The sequence below is a fragment of the Macaca nemestrina genome, chromosome 1, assembly GCF_043159975.1.
Source record: "Macaca nemestrina isolate mMacNem1 chromosome 1, mMacNem.hap1, whole genome shotgun sequence".
NCBI classification, from domain to species: Eukaryota; Metazoa; Chordata; class Mammalia; order Primates; family Cercopithecidae; genus Macaca; species Macaca nemestrina.
The window spans coordinates 182,538,641-182,562,933 of record NC_092125.1 but is presented as its reverse complement, the minus strand read 5'-3'; the positions used below and the strand labels follow the sequence as shown (position 1 = coordinate 182,562,933).

The 24,293-nt window shown below is 38.6% G+C and overlaps 1 protein-coding gene across 4 annotated transcripts in view; it reads left to right on the top strand.

Annotated features, from left to right (window-relative positions):
* C1H1orf185 (chromosome 1 C1orf185 homolog) overlaps nt 1-24,293 on the top strand; it is a 68,788-nt gene that overhangs the window by 25,784 nt on the left and 18,711 nt on the right. For all 4 annotated transcript variants that reach the window (XM_011764163.3, XM_011764164.3, XM_011764165.3 and 1 more), the window contains exons 2-3: nt 5,533-5,638; nt 11,813-11,948. In XM_011764163.3, coding sequence (XP_011762465.1) covers nt 5,533-5,638; nt 11,813-11,948 — 242 coding nt within the window. The remainder of the gene's footprint in view (nt 1-5,532; nt 5,639-11,812; nt 11,949-24,293) is intronic.

Genomic DNA, 24,293 nt, shown 5'->3' with positions numbered 1-24,293 from the left:
CCCCTGCCTCAGCCTCCCGAGTAGCTGGGATTACAGGCACACGCCACCACACTCAGCTAATTTTTGTATTTTTAGTACAGATGGGGTTTCACCGTGTTGGCCAGGATGGTTTCGATCTTCTGACCTCATGGTCCGCCCACCTCAGCCTCCCAAAATGAACCACCGTGCCTTGCCCAGATCTGTAATTTTTTTAGAAAAATCAAATATCGGGCATGGTGGCTCATGCCTGTAACCTCAGCTACTTAGGAAGCTGAGATGGGAGAATCACTTGAGACCAGGAGTTCAAGACCAGCCTGGGCAATATAGGGAGACCCTCCCCCAACTTACCCACCACTCCATAAAGGCTGCTGCGAAGGTAGTGAGTCTTAATTGATTGTGCACAGTCAGGTGCAGATCGAACTCCTTGTTCAGTTCTTTCTTCTCTTATCACTACTGCACTTGGCGAGTCTAAAAAAGTGTTTAAAAAAAAAGAAAAAGCAATGAAATATTATAGATAAAGTCTAAGTTTGTGTTCTATTCACAGTGCCATCCATCGCTTTCCCCAACGAAAGACAACTAATATTAAAAGTTGGTGTACTTTAACACTTTTTAAATATTTAATTGTTAAAAATACTATTATTTTGTGTTTTCTTTAAATGTGCATAAGTGAAATCAGTACATAGTTGGAATCATTGAATATACATTTATAGAACTTGCCTTTTTATATTATTTTTTCAGTTTTATTCATACTGACACATATAGATCTAGTTTTTGATAAGTCATAAGTGGTAAGTTTGATGAAGTTTCAGTCAACAGACCTATAGAAGCAACACCCAGATCAAGAAACAGAACATTACCAACATCCCAGATTTCCCCCTGATGTCAGTGTTTGAAATTTATGTCTGCCTTCTTTTGCTCCACATTATGTTTATAAAATTTATCCATTTTGTTGTGCATAGTTGTAGTTTATTCTTTCTCATTGCAGTAAATATTTTGTTTTCTTTAATTAATTCAACTTTTAAATTTATCCATTCAACTATTGATTGGCATTTAGACAGTTTCCAATTTGTGGGCTATGTCAAGTAGTGCTCCTACAAATATTTTAGTACGTGTTTTTGGGAACACATGTATGCTCCTCAGTTGGGTATTTGTCTAAGAGTTGAATTGCTGGATCATAAGTATGCATGTGTTCAGCTTTCATAATAGGGATAAACAATTTTTTAAAGTATTTTACCAAATTACATTCTCAACACCAGTGAATGAGAGTTCAGGCTACTCTGCCTCCTTGCCAGCACTTCATATTCTCTTTTTCATTTTAGGCACTGTATATAGTGGTCATAGTATCTCATTGTGGTTTAATTTTCACTTCCTTAATGATTAATAACATTTTTACATGTTTATCGGCCATTTAGATTCTCTTTTATGATACTCTTAAAATTTTGGTTGTTTTGTTTTTTTTAAATTGACATAATTATGCACATTTATGGGGTACAGTGTGATATTTTGATACATGTGTACAATGTGTAATACTCAAATCAGTGTTATTGGGCTATCCCTCACCTCACACATTTATCTTTGTATTTAGAATATTACCATTCTTTTCTTCTAGCTATTTTGAAATATATAATACATTATTGTTAACTGTTGTCACCCTGGTCTGCCTTTAAACATTAGAGAACATATTCCTTCTAACTGTATGTTTGTACCCATTAACCAACTTCTCGTCATCCTCCCCTCCCCTACTCCCTTCCCAGTCTCTGGTAACCACCATTTTACTCTCTTCCTCATGAGATCCCCTTTTTAAGCTCCTACATATGAATGAGAATTTACAATTTTTGTCTTTCTTTTCCTGGCTTATTTCACTTTTGACTTCCAGTCCCATCCACGTTGCTGCAAATGTTTTATTTGTTTTTAGGACTGAATAATATTCCATTGTGTGTATATACCACATTTTCTTTATTCATTCATTTATTGATGGACACCTAGGTTGATTCCATATCTTGGCTATTGTGAATAATGCTGCAACAAATACAGGGGTACAGATGTCACTTTGGTATACTGATTTCCTTTCCTTTCCTTTGAATATATATGCAGAAGTGGAATTGCTGAATCATATGGTAGTTTTATTTTTAGGTTTTTGAGAAAACTCCATATTGTTTTTCATAATGGCTGTACTATTTTGCATTCTCACCAACAGTCTATAAGGGTTCCCCTTTCTCTGCATCCTTGCCAGCATTTGTTATTTTTTGTTTTTTTGATAATAGCCATTCTAACCAGGGTAAGATAATATCTCATTGTGGTTTTGATTTGCATTTCCCTGATGATAGTGATGCTGAACATTTTTTCATATACCTGTTGGTCATTTGTGTATCTTCTGAGAAATGTCTATTCAGATCATCTTCCCATTTTTAATCAGATTATATTTCTTTGATGCTGAGTTGAGTTCCTTGTATATTTTAAATATTAATCCCTTGTCAGACTAATAGTTTGCAAATATTTTCTGCCATTCTACTGGTTGTCTCTTCGCTTTGTTGATTGTTTCCTTTGCTGTGCAGAAGCTTTTCGTTTGATATAATCTCATTTATCTATTTTTGCTTCTGTTACCTGTGCTTTGGAGGTCTTATTCATAAAACCTTTTCTCAAACCATTGTCCTGAAGCATTTCCCCTATTATTTTTTCTAGTTGTTTTATAGTTTGGGCTCTTACATTTAAGTCTTTAATCCATTTTGAGTTGATGTTTGTATATGGTGAGAGATAAGGGTCTTCTGCAGATAGAGAGCCAGTTTTCCCTGCAAGAGGTTGTTCTTTCCCCAGTGAGTGTTCCTGGCACTTTGGCAAAAATCAGTTGGCTGTAGGCATGTAGATTTATTTCTGGGTTCTCTATCCTGTTCCATTGGCCTATGTTTCTGGTTTTTATGCCAATGCTATGCTGTTTTGGTTATTATAGCATTGTAGTATATTTTGAAGTCAGATAGTGTGATACCTCCAACTTTTTTTTTTTTTCCCCCTCAGGATTGCTTTAGCTATTCAGGGTGTTATGTGGTTTCATACACATTTTATAATTTTTTCCTATTTCTGTGAAGAATTTCATTGTTATTTTGACATGGATTGTATTGAATCTGTAGATTGCTTTGGTTACCCTTAAACTTTTAACATCTATACTTAACTGTTTTTCTAAAAAAAAATCTAAAGATATTCACCGCCTGTATTCCTCACCCAATCTAGATGATAAAGTACCTTAGCAACATTTAAATTACTACTATTCCTCCACTTACCAGTTCTATTCTTTTGGGAAAGTTATTTAGCCTCAATTTGCCTCATCTGTTTTCTCATTGTAAAGTGCAGAAATCATAGTATTTAACTTATAGAATTTGGAGAAGTAAATAAGTTAATGTTTATAAAGCACTTTGAATAGTGCCTGGCATATAGTATTTGCAGTGTAAATGTTAGATATATTTTTCATATATAGCATCATTATGACTTATTTAATTGATTTCCCAATTTGGGGCGTTTGGAGTTTTTATATTAAAAGTATCACTTTCAGAAATAATCTTATATAAACTTTTTGTACCACTAATTAATTCCTGAATGTAGACATTTCTAATCTCAAAGAAAACCAAGATTTGACAGGCACTATCTTGAAGCTGGAAATTACTTAGGAAACAATAAAAATATGGAAATGACAAAAGACTTTATCATGTCATATTCTTAGTGGAACTTGATAATACATTCACACAAAGATCTTCAATTAGTTTTATACTCAGTCTTTTCCCAAAATAATATACTCCTCAGTTGTCTTAAGGTTCAAATTCTATAAAGCCTCCTAAGAAAGTTTTCTTTCTCAGCTGGGCGCGATGGCTTACTCCTGTAATCCCAGCACTATGCGAGGCCAAGGCGGGTGAATCACTTGAGGTCAGGAGTTAGAGACCAGCCTGGCCAACACAGTAAAACCCCATGTCTACTAAAAATACAAAAATTAGCCAGGCATGGTGGTGTGCACCTGTAGTCCCAGCTACTTGGGAGGGTGAGGCAGGAGAACCGCTTGAACCCGGGAGTCGGAGGTTGCAGTGAGCCGAGATCTCACCACTGTACTCCAGCCTGGGTGACACAGCGTCTTGCTCAAAACAAAACAAAAAAAAAACAAAACAAAAACAGAAATCTTTCTTTCCATCTTTCGCTTTTTGAAAGCTTTCTACGGTTTACTTTATGAAGATTTCAGAATCTTAATGAAGACTTGACCAACCTATAATTACTCCATGCCTTCTTCATTCCTATTTTTAATACATACCAGAATTATGATAATTTGTAGCAAGGATAAGATAACAGGAAAAAAACAAACAAACAGAGGTCTGGCTTTAATTTGCTGCATAACCTTAGTTTATAACTTTTCTTTCGTGGACCTCAGTTTTGCCATCTGTAAAATGAAGGGTAATACCATATAATTCCTATAGGCTTTTCCAATTATAAAATTGGTGATATACTTTTACTTTATATTACTTTCATTTAGCTTTTTTTTTTTTTTTTGAGAGGTTTTGCTTTGTTGCCCAGGCTAGAGTACCGTGGGGCAATTTTAGTTCACTGTAACCTCAAATTCCTGGGCTCAAGCAATCCTCCCGCCTCAGCCTCCCAAGTAGCTGGGACTAACAGGCGGGTGTGCAGTGTTGCCCATGCTCGAGTGCAGTGGTACTATCTCGGTTTACTAAAACTTCCACCTCCTGGGTTCCAGTGATTCTCCTGCCTCAGCCTCCTGAGTAGCTGGGACTACAGGCATGTACCACCATGCCTGACTAATTTCTGTATTTTTAGTAGAGACGGAGTTTCACCATGTTGGCCAGGCTGGTCTCAAACTCCTGACCTCAGGTGCTCCACGGGTCTCAGCCTCCTAAAGTGCTGGGATTACAGACGTGAACCACGGCGCCCGACCCCTGGTTAATTGTTTTTTAATTTTTTGTAGAGATGGTATTTCACTCTATGGCTGGGCTTGTATCCAACTCCTGGCTTCAAGATCCTTCCGCCTCAGCCTCCCAAAGTGTTGAGATTACAGGCATGAGCCGCCACGCCCATCCTCATTTTACCTTTTAGATAAAACTTATAAAGATTTCTAAGATCTTAATATTTGTTACTTTATTACCCTTATCTGCCTTCTTATAGAGATTGATAACACAAATCTTAAAATGAAAATCTTAAAAAGTCTTATGTTGGAGGGCTGCCAGTAATGATACTGGAGAAAAAAAAAAGCTAGACTGAGAAGGAAGAAAAACAGATAACAAGGTGGTGGCAGCTGTACAAACACAAACGAAACCTAGGTTTCAAATACTGGCATCATCAAAGAAATGTGCCCTGGGCCATAATCATCAGGAAGCCCTGTGTAATTCTCCAGTCCAGGGTCGTGGAGTTTATTAGAATTGCACAGGACTAGAATTCCCATCTCCCAATCTCCTAGTTAATGTCTTAACACTACAACGTGCTATATCATTTGAAGTATATCATTTAATTTTACCTAGAGAATAAAAATACACGTGTGAAATAATCTTTTGTAATTTATTTGTATAGGTTTTTTTAATTACTTAACCTATTTTCTGGCTGCTGGTGCGGTTACTTTGGGAATTGGTTTCTTTGCTTTGGCATCAGCTTTGTGGTTCCTGATTTGCAAACGAAGGTAAGGTTTATTCGAATATTTCTTTAACCTTTTTTTCTTTTAAAAATTCAATAAAGGACTTTTTCAAATGGTAGTAAACTTAAATAACTATGACAGTATTGATTGTGTAGTTTGGGATTTGGTTATAGACCCTTTGGTTGGGGATAGAAGGCTTTACATTTTTTAAGTAGCCTGAAAAAAGAAGTACTGGTAATAGGAATGTTCATGCATTAAAATTTTAAAGGATAACAAGATCTACTTTCTTTTTCTTTTTCTTTTTTTCCCCCCCTTTTCTTGAGACAGAGTCTTGCTCTGTCGCCCAGGCTGGAGTGCAGTGTCACGATCTTGGCTCACTGCAAACTCTACCTCCTGGGTTCAAGGGATTCTCCTGTCTCAGCCTCCTGAGTAGCTGGGATTACAGGCTCGCTACACCATGCCCATCTATTTTTGTATTTTTAGTAGAGACGGAGTTTCACCATGTTGGCCAGGCTGGTCTCGAACTCCTGACCTCAGATGATTCGCCCGCCTGAGCCTCCCAAAGTGCTGGGATTACAGGTGGGAGCCACTGCGCCGACCCTTTATTTTCTAGAAGACATGGGTTTGATTGTAAGCGAAGGTGAAAATGTTTTTTTAAATTGACTCCCAGTTTTAGAGATTGAAAACATCACAGAAAAGGAAAGAAACTTTTTCTTTAGGAGATATTTCAGAAAATCTGACTGAATGCCCTGGTATGGTCTGAAAGTAGTCTTTTGCCAGAAACAGAAAAAAGATCATTTGACACCTGAATTCCTTTCAACTGTAAAACTTGGTGTTTCTAATTATTTAATCATTTCAGGCCGGGTGCGGTGGCTCATGCCTGTAATCCCAGCACTTTGGGAGGCCAAGGTGGGCGGATCACCTGGGGTCAGGAGTTTGAGACTAGACTGGCCAAAATGGTGAAGCCCTGTCTCTACTAACGATAAAAAAATTAGCCAGATGTAGTGGCACACACCTGTAGTCCCAGCTGGTCAGGAGGCAAAGAGAGGAGAATCGCTTAAACCCAGGAGGTAGAGGTTGCAGTGAGCCGAGATCGTGCCATTACACTCCAGCCGGGGTGAAAAGAGTGAAACTCCGTCTCAAAAATAAACACATACATATATATACACATACATACATACATAAATTCAGTGTTTGCATTGTCTAATGTTTAAAATATATAAATTGTAACATAATCTTCCCACACAGTCTCCCGGTGCTCCCTGCTTCAAATGAATACACACTACCCATCTACATTCAGAAGTCAGAAACCGAGAAATTATTCACTTATTCATTCTTTCAACAAATATTTATTAGGTGCTTGCCATTGTTCTAGGTATTGAGGATACAACTGTGAACAAGTTAAACAAGTTTCTGTTTCATAGATTTGCAATGCCACTAGCAGGGGGCAGATAATGAATAAATAAAGTAGTCAGGATATGTGTGTACTAAGGTAGGTTGTATTTAATCTAAGATCTGAGTTAGAAGGAACCAGACATATGAAGACTTTTAAACTGAAAGCAGAGTAAATACAAAGACCCTAAGGAATGGTCTTGACATGTTTAACAAACAGAAAGAAGGCCAATGTGAATAATCTGCAGTGAGAAAGGGAAACAATCATGAGATTGAAGAGACATGTAAGGGCCAGATCACTTAAGAATTTGTAGGCTAGAATATGAAGTTTATTTGTGCCATTGGCAGTTTCTAAACAAGGGGAATAGCACTGTCATCATAATAGCTAACACTGACTGCTTTCTACATAGGCACTGTTACAAGTGCTTCATACATTATCTCATTCAGACTTAACCCCATGAGGTAAAAGTAATATTATCTCCATTTTAAAGACTATTCTAGGCCGGGTGCGGTGACTCATGCCTGTAATCCCAGCACTTTGGGAGTCCAAGGCAGATGGATCACTTGAGGCTGAGAGTTCGAGACCAGCCTGGCCATCATGGCAAAACTTTGTCTCTACTAAAAACACAAAAATTAGCCGGGTGTGGTAGCGCGTGCCTATAACCCCAGCTACCTGGGAGGCTGAGCTATGAGAATTGCTTGAACCCTGAAGGCAGAGATTGCAGTGAACCAAGATCGCACCACTGCACTCCAGCCTGGGTGACACAGTGAGACTCTGTCTCAAAAATAAATAAGTAAATAAAAACTATCCTATAGCTGATTTACTTTTTAGTAACTGTTTAAAATTGAGGTGTAGTTTACATACAAGAAACTGCATAGATTTGAAATGTACAGCTATCAGTTTCAACAAATATACACCTGTGTAACCACCACTCTATCAAGATATAGAGCTTTTCATTGCCCTAGAAAGTTCCCTCATGCTCCTTTCCAGGCATGACTCCTGACCTCCTACCTCAGAGGCAAGAATTATCCAGGTTTCTATCACCACAGATTAATTTTGCCTATTCTTGGATCATATGGACTTTTTATGTCTGTTTTTTTCACTCATAATATTTTTGAGGCCGGGCACAGTGGCTCATGTCTGCAATCCCAGCACTTTGGGAGGCTGAGGTGGGCAGATCTCTTGAGGTCAGGAGTTGGAGACCAGTGAACGGTGAAACCTGGTCTCTACTAAAAATACAAAAATTAATCAGGTATGGTGGCGCATGCCTGTAATCCCAACTACTTGGGAGGCTGAGGCAGGAGAATCACTTGAACCCAGATGGCAGAGGTGGCAGTGAGCCGAGATAGTGCCACTGCACTCGAGCCTGGGCAACAGAGCAAGACTCTGTCGCAAAATAATAATATATTTTAGATTCATTTATAGTGCATGTATCTATCCATAGTTCACTGTTTTATTGAGTAATATTCCATCTTATGAATATACCTTGGTTTATCTATTCTTTTATTAATGGACATTGGGGTCATTTTGTTTTTAGCTCTTAGGAAAATGGCTGCCATAAACATTCTTGTATAAATCTTTTGTACACGTACTTTCACTTTTCTTAAGTAAATACCTAAAACGAGAATTGTTGGATCATATGATTCGCTTTATTAGAAACTGCCAAACTTTTCCAAAGTGTATATACTCTCCCACCATAAATGTACGAGAGTTCTGATTTACACTTTTAAAGATATTTTTAAAATATGTCTCTATGAAGCCTAAATTTTAATGGAGCAAGAGTGAAAGCAGAGAGACAAGTCAGGAGACTATTGCCAAGTCCGGATGAGAGTTCACAGTGTCTTGCACTAACATGGAAGTAGAGGAGATGAAAAGATGGAGTTGGATCTGGGATAGGTTTTGCAGGTAGAGTCAGCAGATCTTGTTGACAGATTGGATGAAAATGGCAGAGTTAATGCTGACACATAACTTTTTACCGTAAGCAGATACGTAGTTTATACTTTACTCAGCTCAGTTAAGCTCAGCCATTTACTGAGACAAGGAGATGATGAAAGGGAGGAGCAATTTAGGGGGCTGGTGATAAAAATGAAAGACATTCTTGAATCTCCCCACTCCCACTAAACTTGAACTATCACTAAATTCTACTTACTTTACTTCGTATATTGCTCATATCTATTCGTTTATCTCCTTTACCACTGCCACCATCCTATCCAAGTTCTCATTATCCCCCACAGAGACTACTGCAAAAGGAGTTATAATTGACTCCTACCTTCAGTATCATACTCATTTAATCTTTTCTCCACACTTCTACCAGATATTCTCCAAGGGCAAATCTGATCAAGTCACCCTACCCTTTTTTTTTTGGAACGGAGTCTCGCTCTGATCTGATCAAGTCACCCTACCCTTTTTTTTTTTTTTTAATGGAGTCTCACTCTGAGCTGATCAAGTCACCCTACCCTTTCCTGTTTTTTGTTTTTTTTTTGAAAGGGAGTCTTGATCTGTTACCAGGCTGGAGTACAGTGGCGCGATCTTGGCTCACTACAACCTCTGCCTCCCAGGTTCAAGCAATTCTCCTACCACAGCCTCCTGAGTAGCTGGTACTACAGGTTCATGCCACCACATCCAGCTAATTTTTGTATTTTTAGCAGAGACAGGGTTTTGCTATGTTGGCCAGGTTGGTCTCGAACTCCTGACCTTAGGTGATCTGCCCTCCTCGGCCTCCCAAAGTGCTGGGATTACAAGCGTGAACCACTGCGCCCAGCCCAACCTACCCTTCTACCCCACGCTCACTATATTTTAAAGGACTTTTCATTGCCTTTGGGATAAAGATAAAACTTTTAAGGGCTTACATGGTCTACCCCTGCACATATTCCCCAATCTCATCTCTCATTTTCCCTCTTGCTTTCTGTGTTTCTGTTACATTGTCCTAATCTGACCAGTAGGTCTTTGTGTATGATATTCTCTCTGTCTAGAATATACTTACTTTTACATGTCCCCTCTTCCACCACATTCCACCTAATAACTACTGCTTTTTCTTCAGATGCCCAGTTAAATCATCCCTTCCTTAATAATAAAGCCTTCCCTGACCTCTCTAACCAGGTTAATTCCCTTAGTTACATCCACAACACCAGGTAGCTTTCCTTGGCAGCAATTTCCACTGTTGTCATTTTTCATTTTCTTGTGATTACGTTATTAATGTCTGTCTTCTTTTCTAGTATTTAAGCTAGATGGAAGCAATGAAAGTTCCATGAGGGCAGGGGTTGTTCTTTTTCCTCTTACCACTATATATACAACACCCAGCATAATGTCTGGCACATGGTAAATACTCAATAAATATTTGTTGAGAATTGAATTCAATGAATAAATGAATTCTAATTGTTAATGCCTCATTAACATAATATACCTTGAATTAATTTGGAAATATTCTAGTACTTCTGAAAGAAGAAATGGCAATGAGCGTTACTGTTATTATTTGGGAGGACTTTACAATTGATGAATCTATATTGACACATCACTGTCACCCATATCTTATAGTTTACTTTAGGGTTCACTCTTGGTATTGTATATTCTGTGGGTTTCGATGAATGTTAATGGCAATGTATCCACCATTATAGTATCATACAGAGTATTTCACTGCCCTGAAAATCCTTTGTGGTCCATCTATTCATCCCTCCCTCCCCCTAACTGCTGGCAACCAGTGATCCTTTTACTGTCTCCATAGTTTTGCCTTTCCTAGAACGTCATATAGTTGGAATCACATAGTAGTAGCTTTTAAGATTGACCTCTTCTACTTTAGTAATACACATTTAAGTTTCCTCCATGTCTTTTCCTCCCTTAATAGTTCATTTCTTTCTTTTCAATGCTGAAAAATATTCCACTGTTCTTTAAATCCTTAAGTTGAGAATGACTGTTTGAAACTGCATTCCCTTATACTTAACTGTCTTTGATAATCTGAGATTTTACTTGCTGCTTTCTTTTCTTTAACTCTCTCTCACTTATTTTGTGGTTGCATGGTTAAGAAAAGATTACAGGTACTCTTCCATTGTGAGTCAATTCAGTTTTCTTCCTCTTATTTATTTATTTATTTATTTTGAGGCAGGGTCTCACCCTGTCACCCAGGCTGGAGTGCAGTGGTGCAATCTAGGCTTACTGCAACCTCTACCTCCTGAGTTCAAGCAACTCTGCTGCCTCAGCCACCCTAGTAGTTGGGATTACAGGCATGTGCTACCATGCCCAGCTAATTTTTGTGTGTGTGTTTTTAGTGGAGACAGGGTTTCATCATGTTGGCCAGGCTGGTCTTGAACTCTTGACCTCAAGTGATCCACCTGCCTTCACCTCCCAAAGTGCTGGGATTACAGGCATAAGCCACCGCACCAGCCCCTCTTACTTTTTGCCAGAAATATGATTAAATTCCAAAATTGACCAATGAGTTGCATTTTATCTAATTTTCTTCACCATTAAGGATAATTTTACGAAAAGGCTAATTAACACTAAAGTCAACTAATTTTCTCACAACCAGAAAGAAATATATCAAAGACTCCTGGCTAATATTCAAACTGAAAATAATAACCCTGCATACATAGCTTAATTTACATTTCATGAATAAAATAAGTGGTTTAATTTATATTCTATGAATAAAATAGATTTAATGAAATCTAACATATGAGTAGGGAGTATGTAAATTGACTTGTGCTTTTAAAAATAAATATGCTATAATGTATTTATTCTGATTTTAAAGCTTTATGTATAAATAATGGAAATAATGATTTTAATTGTTTTATAATCTAGTTCAGGTTTAATAATATTCTTTATAAAATATTTTTCAGAGAAATATTTCAAAATTCCAAATTTAAAGCAATTGATGAGAGATGCAGGCAAAGACCATCAACAGCAAAGATTAAATCTCATTCTCACTGTGTTTTTATTTCTCGAAATTTTCATACTGGGAGATTCCAATTACAGGTAGGGTGTAATATTTTATAGCAATCTTTTCAAATAATTTCTTTTGATACCATGTTATTAGCATTGCTGTCTTAAAATCTGAAGGACAGAGAATCCTCTGTTATTTCTTAATTTGAGGGACAAACTAGTTAGAGTTTATACTATAGGAAAACTGAAAAGCTCAACGAAAATGTATCACCTTCTACGGTTGTTTCTTCATATCTCTAGCCCAACAACCTACATTCCACATACTGGGATTGCTATAGGGATAAAGATAAATGGCATAAGAAAAACTGAAAGCAAAATTACCAGGCTTTCAAAGGAAAACGATCTGGAGATAAGAGATACTCAGATAGCCTAACCATACCAGCTAATTGAAATTAAATTCACTTTGACAAGGATGTACTAAGCCTTTACTATATTCCAAGCTCCTCTGGACCCCTTTATTGGAGATAGTAAGATATGGCACCTACCTTCAAGGTATATGTGTAGTACAAGTGAGAAAGGCAGACGCCTAATTAACTTTGTGTGATATGGTAAATGTCAACACAATGCTAAATGAACAAAGGTAAAAAAGGCAGAGACTAAAACGATAATAGCTAAGCAAAACAGTGTTTGTTTGTAGATAGATAAATAGTGACAAACTGATAGATTGTCAAAGTTTCACTATGTATCTTGAGTATTCAACTCAAGTTGTGCTCGGTGTTCATTGATTTATCAAACATTTGTTGGCTGGCTGTGGCAGCTCACGCCTGTAATCCCAGAACTTTGGGAGGCCAAGGCAGGAGGATTGCTTGAGCCCAGGAACTGGAAACCAGCCCACGCAACATAGCGAGACCCCATCTCCATAAAAATTTGATGCAGCTGGAAACCATCATTCTTAGCAAACTATCACAAGAACAGAAAACCAAACACCGCATGTTCTCACTCATAGGTGGAAACTGAACAATGAGATCACTTGGACTCGGGAAGGGGAACATCACACACCGGGGCCTATCATGGGGAGGGGGGGAGGGATTGCATTGGGAGTTATACCTGATGTAAATGATGAGTTGATGGGTGCTGACGAGTTGATAGGTGCAGCACAGCAACATGGCACAAGTATACATATGTAACAAACCTGCACGTTATGCACATGTACCCTAGAACTTAAAGTATAATAATAATAAAAAATAATAAATAAATAAATAAATAAAATAAAAAAGTAGTTGGATGTAGTGGCTCACGCCTATAGTCCTGGTTGTTCAGGAGGCTGAGGCAGGAGGATCCTTTAAGTACAGGAATTTGAAGTTGCGGTGAGCTATGACGGCGCCACTGCACTCCAGCCTGGGTGACAGAGCAAGACCCTGTCTCAAAAACAAACACTTTTGTTGAGTACTTTATATACGCCAGCACTAGTTTTGCCACTGAGGCTATATAAACAAATAAGATATGAACCCAGCCCTAGATGAGCTCAAAATCAGTAGAGAAGAAAAATATATAAACTAAATAAGTACAACATCATATGATAAGAGCTCACAAAGCTGAAGAAGTGCAGACAAAAGAGGCTGAATTGAGGAAGGCTTCACAGAGAAGACATTTCAAACTGGGTTTTAAGAAATGAAGAGAAGTTTGTCAGGAAGAAAGAGAACAAAGGACGTCTCATGTTCAAAGGCTTGTGGCTATGAAGGGAAGCAATATATTCAATGAAAGTGTTATAATGTTTGAAGCCTAGGATTCAGAAGAGAGTGGTGGAAAAAGACGCTGGGGATGAGATTGCGATGAGCTTCATTTGCATCCTAAGGATTTTGGATTTTCCCCTTAGGCTGCACAGAACCACTGAAGGATTATAGGAATATGGTCAAGAGCATTGTCTGTAGAGCCAGATTACAGATTTCAATTCTGGCTGTACCACCAATAGCTGTATAATGTTAGGCAAGTTACTTAACTTCTCTATGTCTCAGTTTCCTCGTCTGCAAAATAAAGATAATATTACCTCCATAGAGTTGTTGTGGGATTAAAGGAATTATTATGTGAAAAAGCACTCAGAATAGTGCCTGATCCTGTAGTGAGCACCGTACAATTCTATTATTTTTACTGGAAGATTTTAAGCAAGTGGATGTAAACATCGAATTAATTCTAAAGGTTATTTCCTCTGACTTTCGAATGAAGGACAGTTTGCAATAGAGATTGCATTGCAGAGAAAAATTGTTTCTGTGTATGCATTTAATATTAATTTATTCAGTACTCATCATGTACTAGGTATTTTGCTAAGTACTAATGATATAATAATACCACCATACTTAACGATGTATAGACACAAATAGACAACTACAAGTGTCATGAATGCAATTTTAATTAGGTTGTTTATTATTCATTCAACAAATATGTAAGAAGTGCTTATACGCCAGGCATTGTGTTAGGCCACTGGGAATTTGGAGGTGAACAAGGGAGATAGTAGCCCCTGCTTTTATGAAATTTTTAGTGTAGTGGGAGAGAGAAATAATGCACAAGTAAACACAAAATATTATTCAGGATTCTTTTTAATTATTTATTTTTTAATTGATAAACATTGCATATATTTATCATGTACAACATGATGTTTTGAAATATGTGTACTTTGTGGAATGGCTAAATCATGTTAGTTAACACGTGTGTTACCTCAAATACTTGTCATTTTTTTGTGGTGAGAACGCTTAAAATCTACTCTCCTAGAGATTTTCAACACTACAATACATTATTAACTATAATCACCATGTTGTACAATAGATTCCTTGAATCTATTCCTCCTAACTAACTGAAATTTTGTATCCTTTGACCGACATCTCCTCTGTCACCCTGCCACCCCCAGTCCCTGGTATCCTGCCACCCTAGCCCACCATTCTACTGTCTGCTTCTACGAGTTCAACTTTTTTCGATTCCATATAGGAGTGAAATCATAGGGTATTTGTCTTTCTGTGCCTGGTTTCTTTCGCTTAATGTGATGTCCTCCAGGTTCATCCAGGTTGTCGCAAATGACAAAGTTTCCTTCTTTCTTAAGGCTGTTATTCAGGATCCTTGATATTCAGTGACAGGGACCTCATTCAAACTACAGTAAGAAAAAAAGTAGTATAAAAAGGATAAGGTAGTGTCCACCTCAGCCAGGCAATTCCAGTATGAAAGAACTCTTTCGTATCGTCCCTCTTTTTATTAATTCCTGCCTCTGTACTGGCTTCTTCCTCTTCTACTACAGGCAGACTTCTATGGGGCAGGAGGATAAAATGATAACAAAAATAGGTTTAATATAATAAAAAACTAGAGATTGATTTCTAACAAAAACTTTTATTGTGAAATATGACATACATGCAGAACAATATATATACACATACACACATACACAGGCAATTTAAATAATACATGGATTTTTTATACTCACTACTCAGAATAAAAATAGAATATTACCAGTACCTTTGAGATATTCTGAGTGTTATATATCTGTCACACCTCCAACTCCCACCCTCCACTAAAGGAACCACTGTCCTGTAGTTGCAGTTAATTATTTCCTTACTTTGCCCTATAGTTTTGCCATAAATATTACAGAATAATATATTATTAAATTTCATGTGTTTTGAACTCCATATCTAATCTTTCCTTTTTTGTGCAGTATTGCATTTCTGAGATTCATCTAGTTGATGTACATAGCCATAGTTCATTGCTTTTACTGTTATTTGGTATTCCATTGTGTGAAAATACCAACTTTTCTGTGATTTACATTAAGTTTGGGGTTGTTTTAAGTTGTTCCTCTATGAAATCTTTATAGGGGCTACACTTAAGAGTAGAATTGCTGCATTATGGGGTCAGTGTATATTCAACCTTATTAGATAATCTCAAATTGTTTTCCAAAGTAGCTGTGTCAATATACGTTCCCCCAAAACATATGTAAGTGCACAGATTACTTCATATTTTCAACAATCTTGACATTTACAGGCTTCTACATTTTTGACAATCTAATGGATGTGTAATGGTATCTGTAGTCTTCATACCTAATTTTTTTCAAGCCATTGTATATTCACAGCAAAATTGAGCCGAAAGTGCAGAGTCCCTCTGTATTCTTTTCCCCCACACAGGCACAGCCTCCCCAGCTATCCACATCCTGCACCAGAGAGGTGCATATGCTACCATTGATGAACCCACATTGATACATAATAATCCAAAATTCATAGGTTACAATAATGTTCACTTTTGATATTATGTAGTCCATGGGTTTTGACAAATGTACAATCATGTCTTTATTAGTATCATACAGAATAGTTCCATTATCCTAAAAGTCCTCTGTGCTTCTCTGATTTATCCCTCCCTCTACTCTAACCCCTGGCAACCCCTGATCCTTTTAGTGTTTCCATAGTTTTTGCCTTTCCTAGAATAGGCACATTTGTCATGTAGTTGGAATCACACAGTACGTAGTCTTTTCATATTGGCTGCTTTCACTTAGCAATGTGCATTTAAGCTTTCTCCATGTATTTTCATGGCTCGATGGCCTGTCTTAGTCTGTTTTCTGTTGCTTATACCAGAATACCTGAAACTGGGTAATTTGTAAAAAATGAAATGTATTTCTTACAGTCTGGAGTTTGGAAGTCTAAGGTCAAGGAGGGACACATCTGGTGAGAGCCTTCTTGCTGGTAGGATTTCTGCAAAGTCCTGAGGTGGCATAGGGCATCACATGGTGAAGGGGTTGAATGTGCTAGTTCGAGTCTCTTGACTTCTTAGAAAGCCACTAGTCTCAATCCTGGGATAACCCATTAATCTGTTAATCCATTAAACCATTAATGGATTAATCTATTTATGACCCAATCACTTCTTAAAGGCCCCACCTTCTGAATACTGCCACATTGTGGATTAAGTTTCAACATGAGTTTTGGAAGGACAAACATTGAAACTATAGCCTAGCCTATTTCTTTTTAGCACGGAATAATATTCCATTGTGTGGGTATGCCATAGTTTATTTATCCACTCACCTGTGGAAGGACATTTTCGTTTTTTCCAAGTTTTGGCAATTATGAATAAAGTTACTATAAACATATGTGTGGAGGTTTTGTATAAACGTAAATTTTCAACTTATTTGCATAAATACCAGGGAACACAATTATGGATCTTATGGTACAAATGTGTGTAGTTCTATAAGAAAATGCCAATTTTTCTTTTTCTCCCAAACTATATCAGTCTGCATTTCCACCTGCAATGTATGAGAGTTCCCGTTGCTCCACATTCTCACCAGCATTTGTTGTTGTCAGTGTTTTGGAGTTTCACCATTCTAATAGATGTGTAGTGGTATCTCATTTTAATTTGCAATTCCCTCGTAACATGTGATGTTGAACCTCTTTTCATGTGCTTATTTGCTATCTGTATATATTCTTTGATGAGACAGCTGTTCAGATCTTTCATTTATTTTTAATTGGGTTATTCATTTTCTTATTGCTGAATTTTAAAGAACGTAAGTATATTTAAGTTATAAAGAACTTATATATAACAAGTTTAAAATATATATTTTATACACATACACACACACACATATATATATACACACACACATTATATATATATAAAGAGCAATAATCCTTTATCGGACATGTCCTTTGCAAATATTTTTTCCCAGCCCATGGCTTGTATCTCTTTGTATTTCACTGCAGTTTCAATTTGTATTTTTCTGCTAATAAATGAGATGATTGTCTTTTCAAAAGTTCGAAAGTACATCGGGGCTAGGCGTGGTGGTTCACATCTATAATCCTAGCACTTTGGGAGGCAGAGGCGGGCAGATCCCTTGAGCTCAGGAGTTCGAGACCAGCCTAACCAACATAGCAAGAGCCTGTCTCCAAAAAAAAAACAAAAGTGTATTGGCCATTTTGGTTTCCTCTTATGTAAAATGTTTGTTATCTTTTATTATTAGATTATTTGCCTGTTTATTATGAAACTTTGAAAGCGTTACTTATTTGGGATATCTAATCCTCTTTCACTTATGTAAATTTAAACGTTTTCATCCATTTTTTTTACTGCTCTTTGCACTTTTTTTTTTTTTTTTCTGAGACGGAGTTTCACTCTTTTCTCCCAGGCTGGAATGCAGTAGTGTGATCTTGGCTCACTGCAACCTCCGCCTCCTGGGTTCATGCAATTCTTCTGCTTCAGCCTCCCAAGTATCTGGGATTACAGGCTCCCGCCACCACGCCCAGCTAATTTTTGTATTTTTAGTTGAGACAGAGTTTCACCATGTTGGCCAGGCTGGTCTGGAACTCCTGACCTCAGGTGATCCACCTGCCTTGGCATCCCAAAGTCCTGGGATTACTTACAGGTGTGAGCCACCAAGTCCAGTCAATTTTTCTTTCCTTTTCTTTTCTTTTCTTTTTTTTTTTTTTTTTTTTTTTTGAGACGGATCTCACTCTGTTGCCCAGGTAACTGCACTCCAGCCTCCAGAGTTCACATGATTCTCCTGCCTCAGCTTCTGGAGTAGCTGGGATTATAGGTGCCCGCCACCATGCCCTGCTAATTTTTGTATTTTTAGTGGAGATGGGGTTTTGCCATGTTGGTCAGCCTGGTCTTGAACTCCTGGCCTCAAGTGATCTGCCCACCTCGGCCTTCCAAAGTGCTGGAATTATAGGCATGAGCCTCTGTACCTGGCCTCTTTGCACTATTTTAAAGGTGTGTTTTTGTTGCAGGGCAGCCGCCTCAAAACTGGGGCTTAGCCTAGGAGGAAGCCAGGAAAGAATTCAAGGGCAAACTGGTGGTGTTGGACAGCAAACTTTTGTTGAACATTACTGCTCTTTGCAGAGCAGGGCTAATTCGTAGGCAGCACATCCAGAGACAGCAATCTATGGACTCTTATCAACTGTGATTATACTCAGTAAACCCACATTCAATTACATGCAAATTAAGGGATGGATCAATGCAAATGGAAGAATGGATTACTTAGAACTTTCTAGGAAAGGGGCACTAATATCTGAGTCATTGCCATGGAAAGTGGTGATAACTTCTGGGTCACTGCCATGGCACTGGTCGTAGTATCTTATGTTAATGAGCAATGAAGGCAGCTAGGGATGGCTTTTGTCACCATCTGCTGGTTCCTATGGGTTTCTTCACTTTATTCTGTCTGGACAAGATCCTGTTTTGGTCAGTAGTATTGTGACCAGAAAACAAGTCCTGCCAGTTTCCTAACCTCATCCCACCTCAGAGATTACTCTTCCTTAATCTTAAAGGGCCTGTGGAAGGGCAGAGGCCCATCTGCTGTAACTGCTTCTTGCTCGTTTTATGGGTATAGGCCCTGCCTAGCATTGGAGGAGTAAAAATCTCTGGATACCTTATCCAAGGGGCCCAACAGTAAGGTGTTTTTATTTTCCAGGTCAAAAGATGGGATGGGTTGGAAGCCTTGTGCCAGCATCATCTTTATGTGGAATCTAGAAAGTATAAACTTTACTAGGACGTTAAACAAGAAAAGAAATTAGAAGGAAGAGAAAAATTAATGCTCCTATGCCCACCCATGGCATCACATTATCTATTTATGTATTTGTGAAATAATAGTTTTCAGTCTTTTAGGGGGTTACAAACATCAGTCTGGTATCCTCCTCTTAGGCTTGTGAGGACTTATAAGAAACAGGCTTAATCCTGGACATATATCCAGGTAGTGATTCCCTTGAAGTTTAATAGCAGTAGGGTTTTTAGTTTCAAGTTTTTAGTACGACTAAGTCTTCCAGGAGGAGGCAATACTTTATTTCTATATTCTTGAAGGGCCTTGTGAACCTATCCTAAGTTATAAAGGGGGCATAGTGCTGGATTATAGGAATGAGTCACCATGATAGCTTATAATTAACTTTATAGAAGCCTTGCACATCTTATTTTGTTACCAATCTATGGGCATTCTGTCTGACATGCATAGAAGCCAATACTATGGCACCAGCTTTTGAGAAAAAAAAAGCTTCATTGCAAGGTCGACTGGGCAAGGAGTTAGAAGGCAATGCTCAAATATGCCACACTAAGCTGGGGCTGGGAGCAGATCTGAAAGGCAGACAGTAACTATGAAGGAGATAGAAAAATGCAACAAGGCTTGATCTGATTGGATCCCAAAGAGGAGGTGCCAGGTCCTTGGGTTTTAAATTTGTACTTCAGCAAAACAGGAGCTAGATGCAGTGGCTCATACTTGTAATCCCAGCACTTTGGGATGCTGAGGTGGGTGGATCGCTTGAGCTCAGGAGTTCAAGACCAGCCTGGACAACATAGCGAGACCTCAGCTCTAAAATCAAAAAACAAAAATAGGGCACCCCTTCACTTCTTAATTGGGTCCCTGTTCCTCAACTCAAGTTACTTAGATTCTGCACGTGGTTAACTTTCCATTCTAATCACCTCTGGGTCACATATCAGGCATGATTGGTTCATCTAGGTATGCTCAAGTGTGACTTGCAACCTGAGCCCACTGCAACTGAGAAACTCATTATGTTGTTACAATTGCTACTGACAAAGTTTAACCAGAGTTAACTGGTTCTATGATTACATTGTTAGTTTTTATTTCTGGAATTTTTTTGAGACAAGGTCTTGCTCTGTTGCCCAGGCTGGAGTGCAGTGGCACAATCACAGGTCACTGTAATCTTGAACTCCTGGACTCAAAGGATCCTCCCACCTCAGCCTCCTGAGTAGCTGGAGCTATAGATACGCACCACTATGTCCACTTAAAAAAAAAAAAAATTGTAGAGATAGAGTCTTGCTGTGTTGCCCAGGCTAATCTCGAACTCCTGGGCTCAAGTGAGCCTCCTGCCTCAGTCTCCCAATGTGCTGATTACAGGTGTGAGCCACTGCACCCAACTCCTATTACTGAAATATTTATATACTTGTGCTTTTGTGAAATGATTTTAAGTAAACTTTTAATTTTAGAATAATCTATGATATATAGAGAAGTCATAAAGATAATATAAAATTTTCCTATACCCTTCACCCAGTTTTCCTCCAGTGCTAAAATCTTAAGTTACCATAGTACATTTGTCAAAACTAAGAAACCAACACTGGTACATTATTATTAACTAAACTCCAGATGTTATTTAGATTTCACCAGCTTTTACATGAGTGTACTTTTGCTATTTCAGGACCTAATCCAGGATCCTACATTGCCTTTGTCTCTTTAATTTCCTCTGCTCTGTGACTGTATCTCCATCTTTCTTGTTTAATCTGACCTTTACAGTTTTGAGGAGTGCTGGTCATGTTTGTAAAATGTCCCTTAATTGGGGTTTGTTTAATTTTTTTTCATTATTTATAACTTGGGTTATGGATTTTGTAGAAGAATGCCACTAAAGTGAAATTAATGTGATTTAAAAAATATTTTATTGATACAATTTTTAAAATATTTTGAGATTAATTACCTATAATAGAATGCAAAGAATTTAGATACTCCACTTAATGAACATTGACAACTGTGTATACATTCAACCAACACCTAAAACAAACTACAGAACATTTTTATCATCTAAGAAAATTCTCTCTTGTCTCCTTTCCAGTCAATTCCTCTACCCATCCCAGGTATCAGCTTTCTGATTTTTTGTCTGTTTTTTTTTGAGATGGAGTTTCTCTCTTGTCGCCCAGGCTGGAGTGCAGTGGTGCCGTCTCAGCTCACTGCAACTTCTGCCTCCTGGGTTCAAGCGATTCTCCTGCCTCAGCCTCCAGAGTAGCTAGGACTACAGACACATGTCACCAAACCCAGCTAATTTTGTATTTTTAATAGAGACGGGGTTTCACCATGTTGGCCAGGCTGGTCTCGACGACCTGACCTCAGGTGATCCACCCGCCTCGGCCTCCCAAAGTGCTGGGATTACAGGCATGAGCCACTGCACCCAGCAACTTTCTGATTTCTGACAATGTTTAGTTTTTATCTGTTCCAAAATTACATATAAGTTAAATTATATCTTTTCTGTCTGACTACTCTCACTTAATAAAAGTTTTGGGGTTCACCCATGTTATTGTGTGTGTTAGAACTTTGTTCTTTCTATTGATAAGTGGTAGTTCATTATAAGAACATTTTATGTATGCATTCTCTTGTTGATGGATATTGGGTTGTTTTTAGTTTTTGACTACTATAAATAAGGCTACTCTAAACAACCACATACTTTTAGTGAACATATATTTTCATTTCTTTTATTATTATTATTATTTTGTATTGAGACGGAGCCTCGCTCTGTCGTCCAGGCTGGAGTGCATTGACCTGATCTCAGCTCACTGCAAGCTCCCGGGTTCACGCCATTTTCCTGCCTCAGCCTCCTCAGTAGCTGGGACTACAGGCACCCGCCACTGCGCCCGGCTAATTTTTTGTATTTTTAGTAGAGACAGGGTTTCACTGTGTTAGCCAGGATGGTCTCAATCTCCTGACCTCGTGATCTGCCTCCGTTGGCCTCTCAAAGTGATGGGATTACAGGCGTGAGCCATGGCCCCTGGGCCATTTTTCTTTCTTTCTTTCTTTCTTTATTTTTTGAGACAGAGTTTTACTCAGTCACCCAGGCTGGAATGTAGTTGCATGATCTCAGCTCACTGCAACCTCCACCTCCCGGGTTCAAATGATTCTCCTGCCTCAGCCTCCCAAGTACTGGGACTACAGGTGCATGCCACCACGCCCAGCTAATTTTTTGTATTTTTAGTAAAGATCAGGTTTCACCATGTTGGCCAGAATGGACTAGAACTCTTGACCTCCAGTGATCCGCCCGCCTTGGCCTCCCGAAGTGCTGGAATTACAAGCGTGAGCCACCATGCCCAGCCTATACTTTGATTTTTCATGGGAAAGTACCTGAACATGGAATTGTCAAGGCTTGGGGTGACATATATGTAACTTTATAAGAAACTGCTGAGCAGGTTTCCAAAGTGATTGTAACTTATTTCACTCCCACCAGCAATAAGTGAGAGTTTCAATTGTTCCACGTACTTGCCAACAAATGGTGTTGTCATTAGTGTTTTCAATTTTAGCTATTTTAATGGGTATAAAATGGCATTTAAATGCGCTTTTAGGCCAGGCACAGTGGCTCACTCCTGTAATCCCTGCACTTTGGGAGGCCGAGGTGGGCAGATCACCTGAGGTCAGGAATTCAAGATCAGCCTGGCTGGTATGGCAAACTCCCATCTCTATTGAAAACAAAACAAAACAAAACAAAATTATCTGAGTGTGGTGGTGCTTGCCTGTAATCCCAGCTACTTGGGAGGCTGAGGCAGGAGAATTGCTTGAATTTGGGAGGCAGAGGTTGCAGCGAGCAGAGACTGCGGCACTGCACTCCAGCCTGGGTGACAGAGCAAGACTTCGCCTCAAAAAATTAAATTAAAATAAAATAAAATCACTTTTAATTTATATTTCCCTGATGACTAAAGATGGTGAGCTTGTTGGCTAGCTGAATATATTTGTATATATGACCTGCTTGTTTCAGTCTTTTACCCACTTTTTAAATTGGAATGTTGATTTTGTTTTGTTTGCTTTTTTTTTTTTTTTTTGAGATGGAGTCTGGCTCTGTCACCCAGGCTTGAGTGCAGTGGCACAATCTTGGCTCACTGCAACATCTGCTTTCCCAGTTCAAGTGATTCTCTTGCCTCAACCTCTCGAGTAGCTGGGATTACAGGAGCCTACCACCACACCTGGCTAATTTTTGCATTTTTAGTAGAGGCGGGGTTTCACCATGTTGGCCAGGCTGGTCTCAAACACCTGACCTCAGTCGATCCGCCTGCCTCAGCCTCCCAAAGTGCTGGGATTATAGGTGTAAGCCACTGTGCCTGGCCACACAGCAAAATTTTTAAATTTTTTGTAAAGATGGGGTCTCAAACTCCTGGCCTCAAGCGATCCTCTTCAGCCTCCCAGAGCACTGGGATTGAGTGTGAGCCACTGCACCCAGCCCCTGGTACTCTTTATACTCACTCTCTTCCTCCCTTTCCCTAGCTCCTGGCAACCAGTAATCTGTTGCCCATCTCTATAATTTTATCATTTCCAGAATGTTATATAAATGGAGTCGTGTAGCATGTGGTCTTTTGACTTTTGGCTTTTCTTTTGAGATTGTGCAGTGGCACAATCATAGGTCACTGTAACCTTGAACTCATGGACTCAAGGGATCCTTCCACCTCAGCCTCCTGAGTAGCTTGGACTGCAAACATGTGCCACCATACCCCAAGAGACCCAGTTTAATACCTGTCTTATTCATTTCAGGCTGCTATAGCAAAAATAACATAGATTGGGTGGCTTAAACAACATTTAATTCCCTCAGTTTTGGAGGCTGAGAAGTCCAAGATCAAGAGCTGAAAGATCCGGTTCTGGTGAAGGCCCTCTTCCTGGTTTGAAGATGGCCTTTTTCTTGCTGTGTCTCCATATGGCAGGGAGCAGAGAGAGTAAGAGCACACTTTCACATCTCTTCTTAT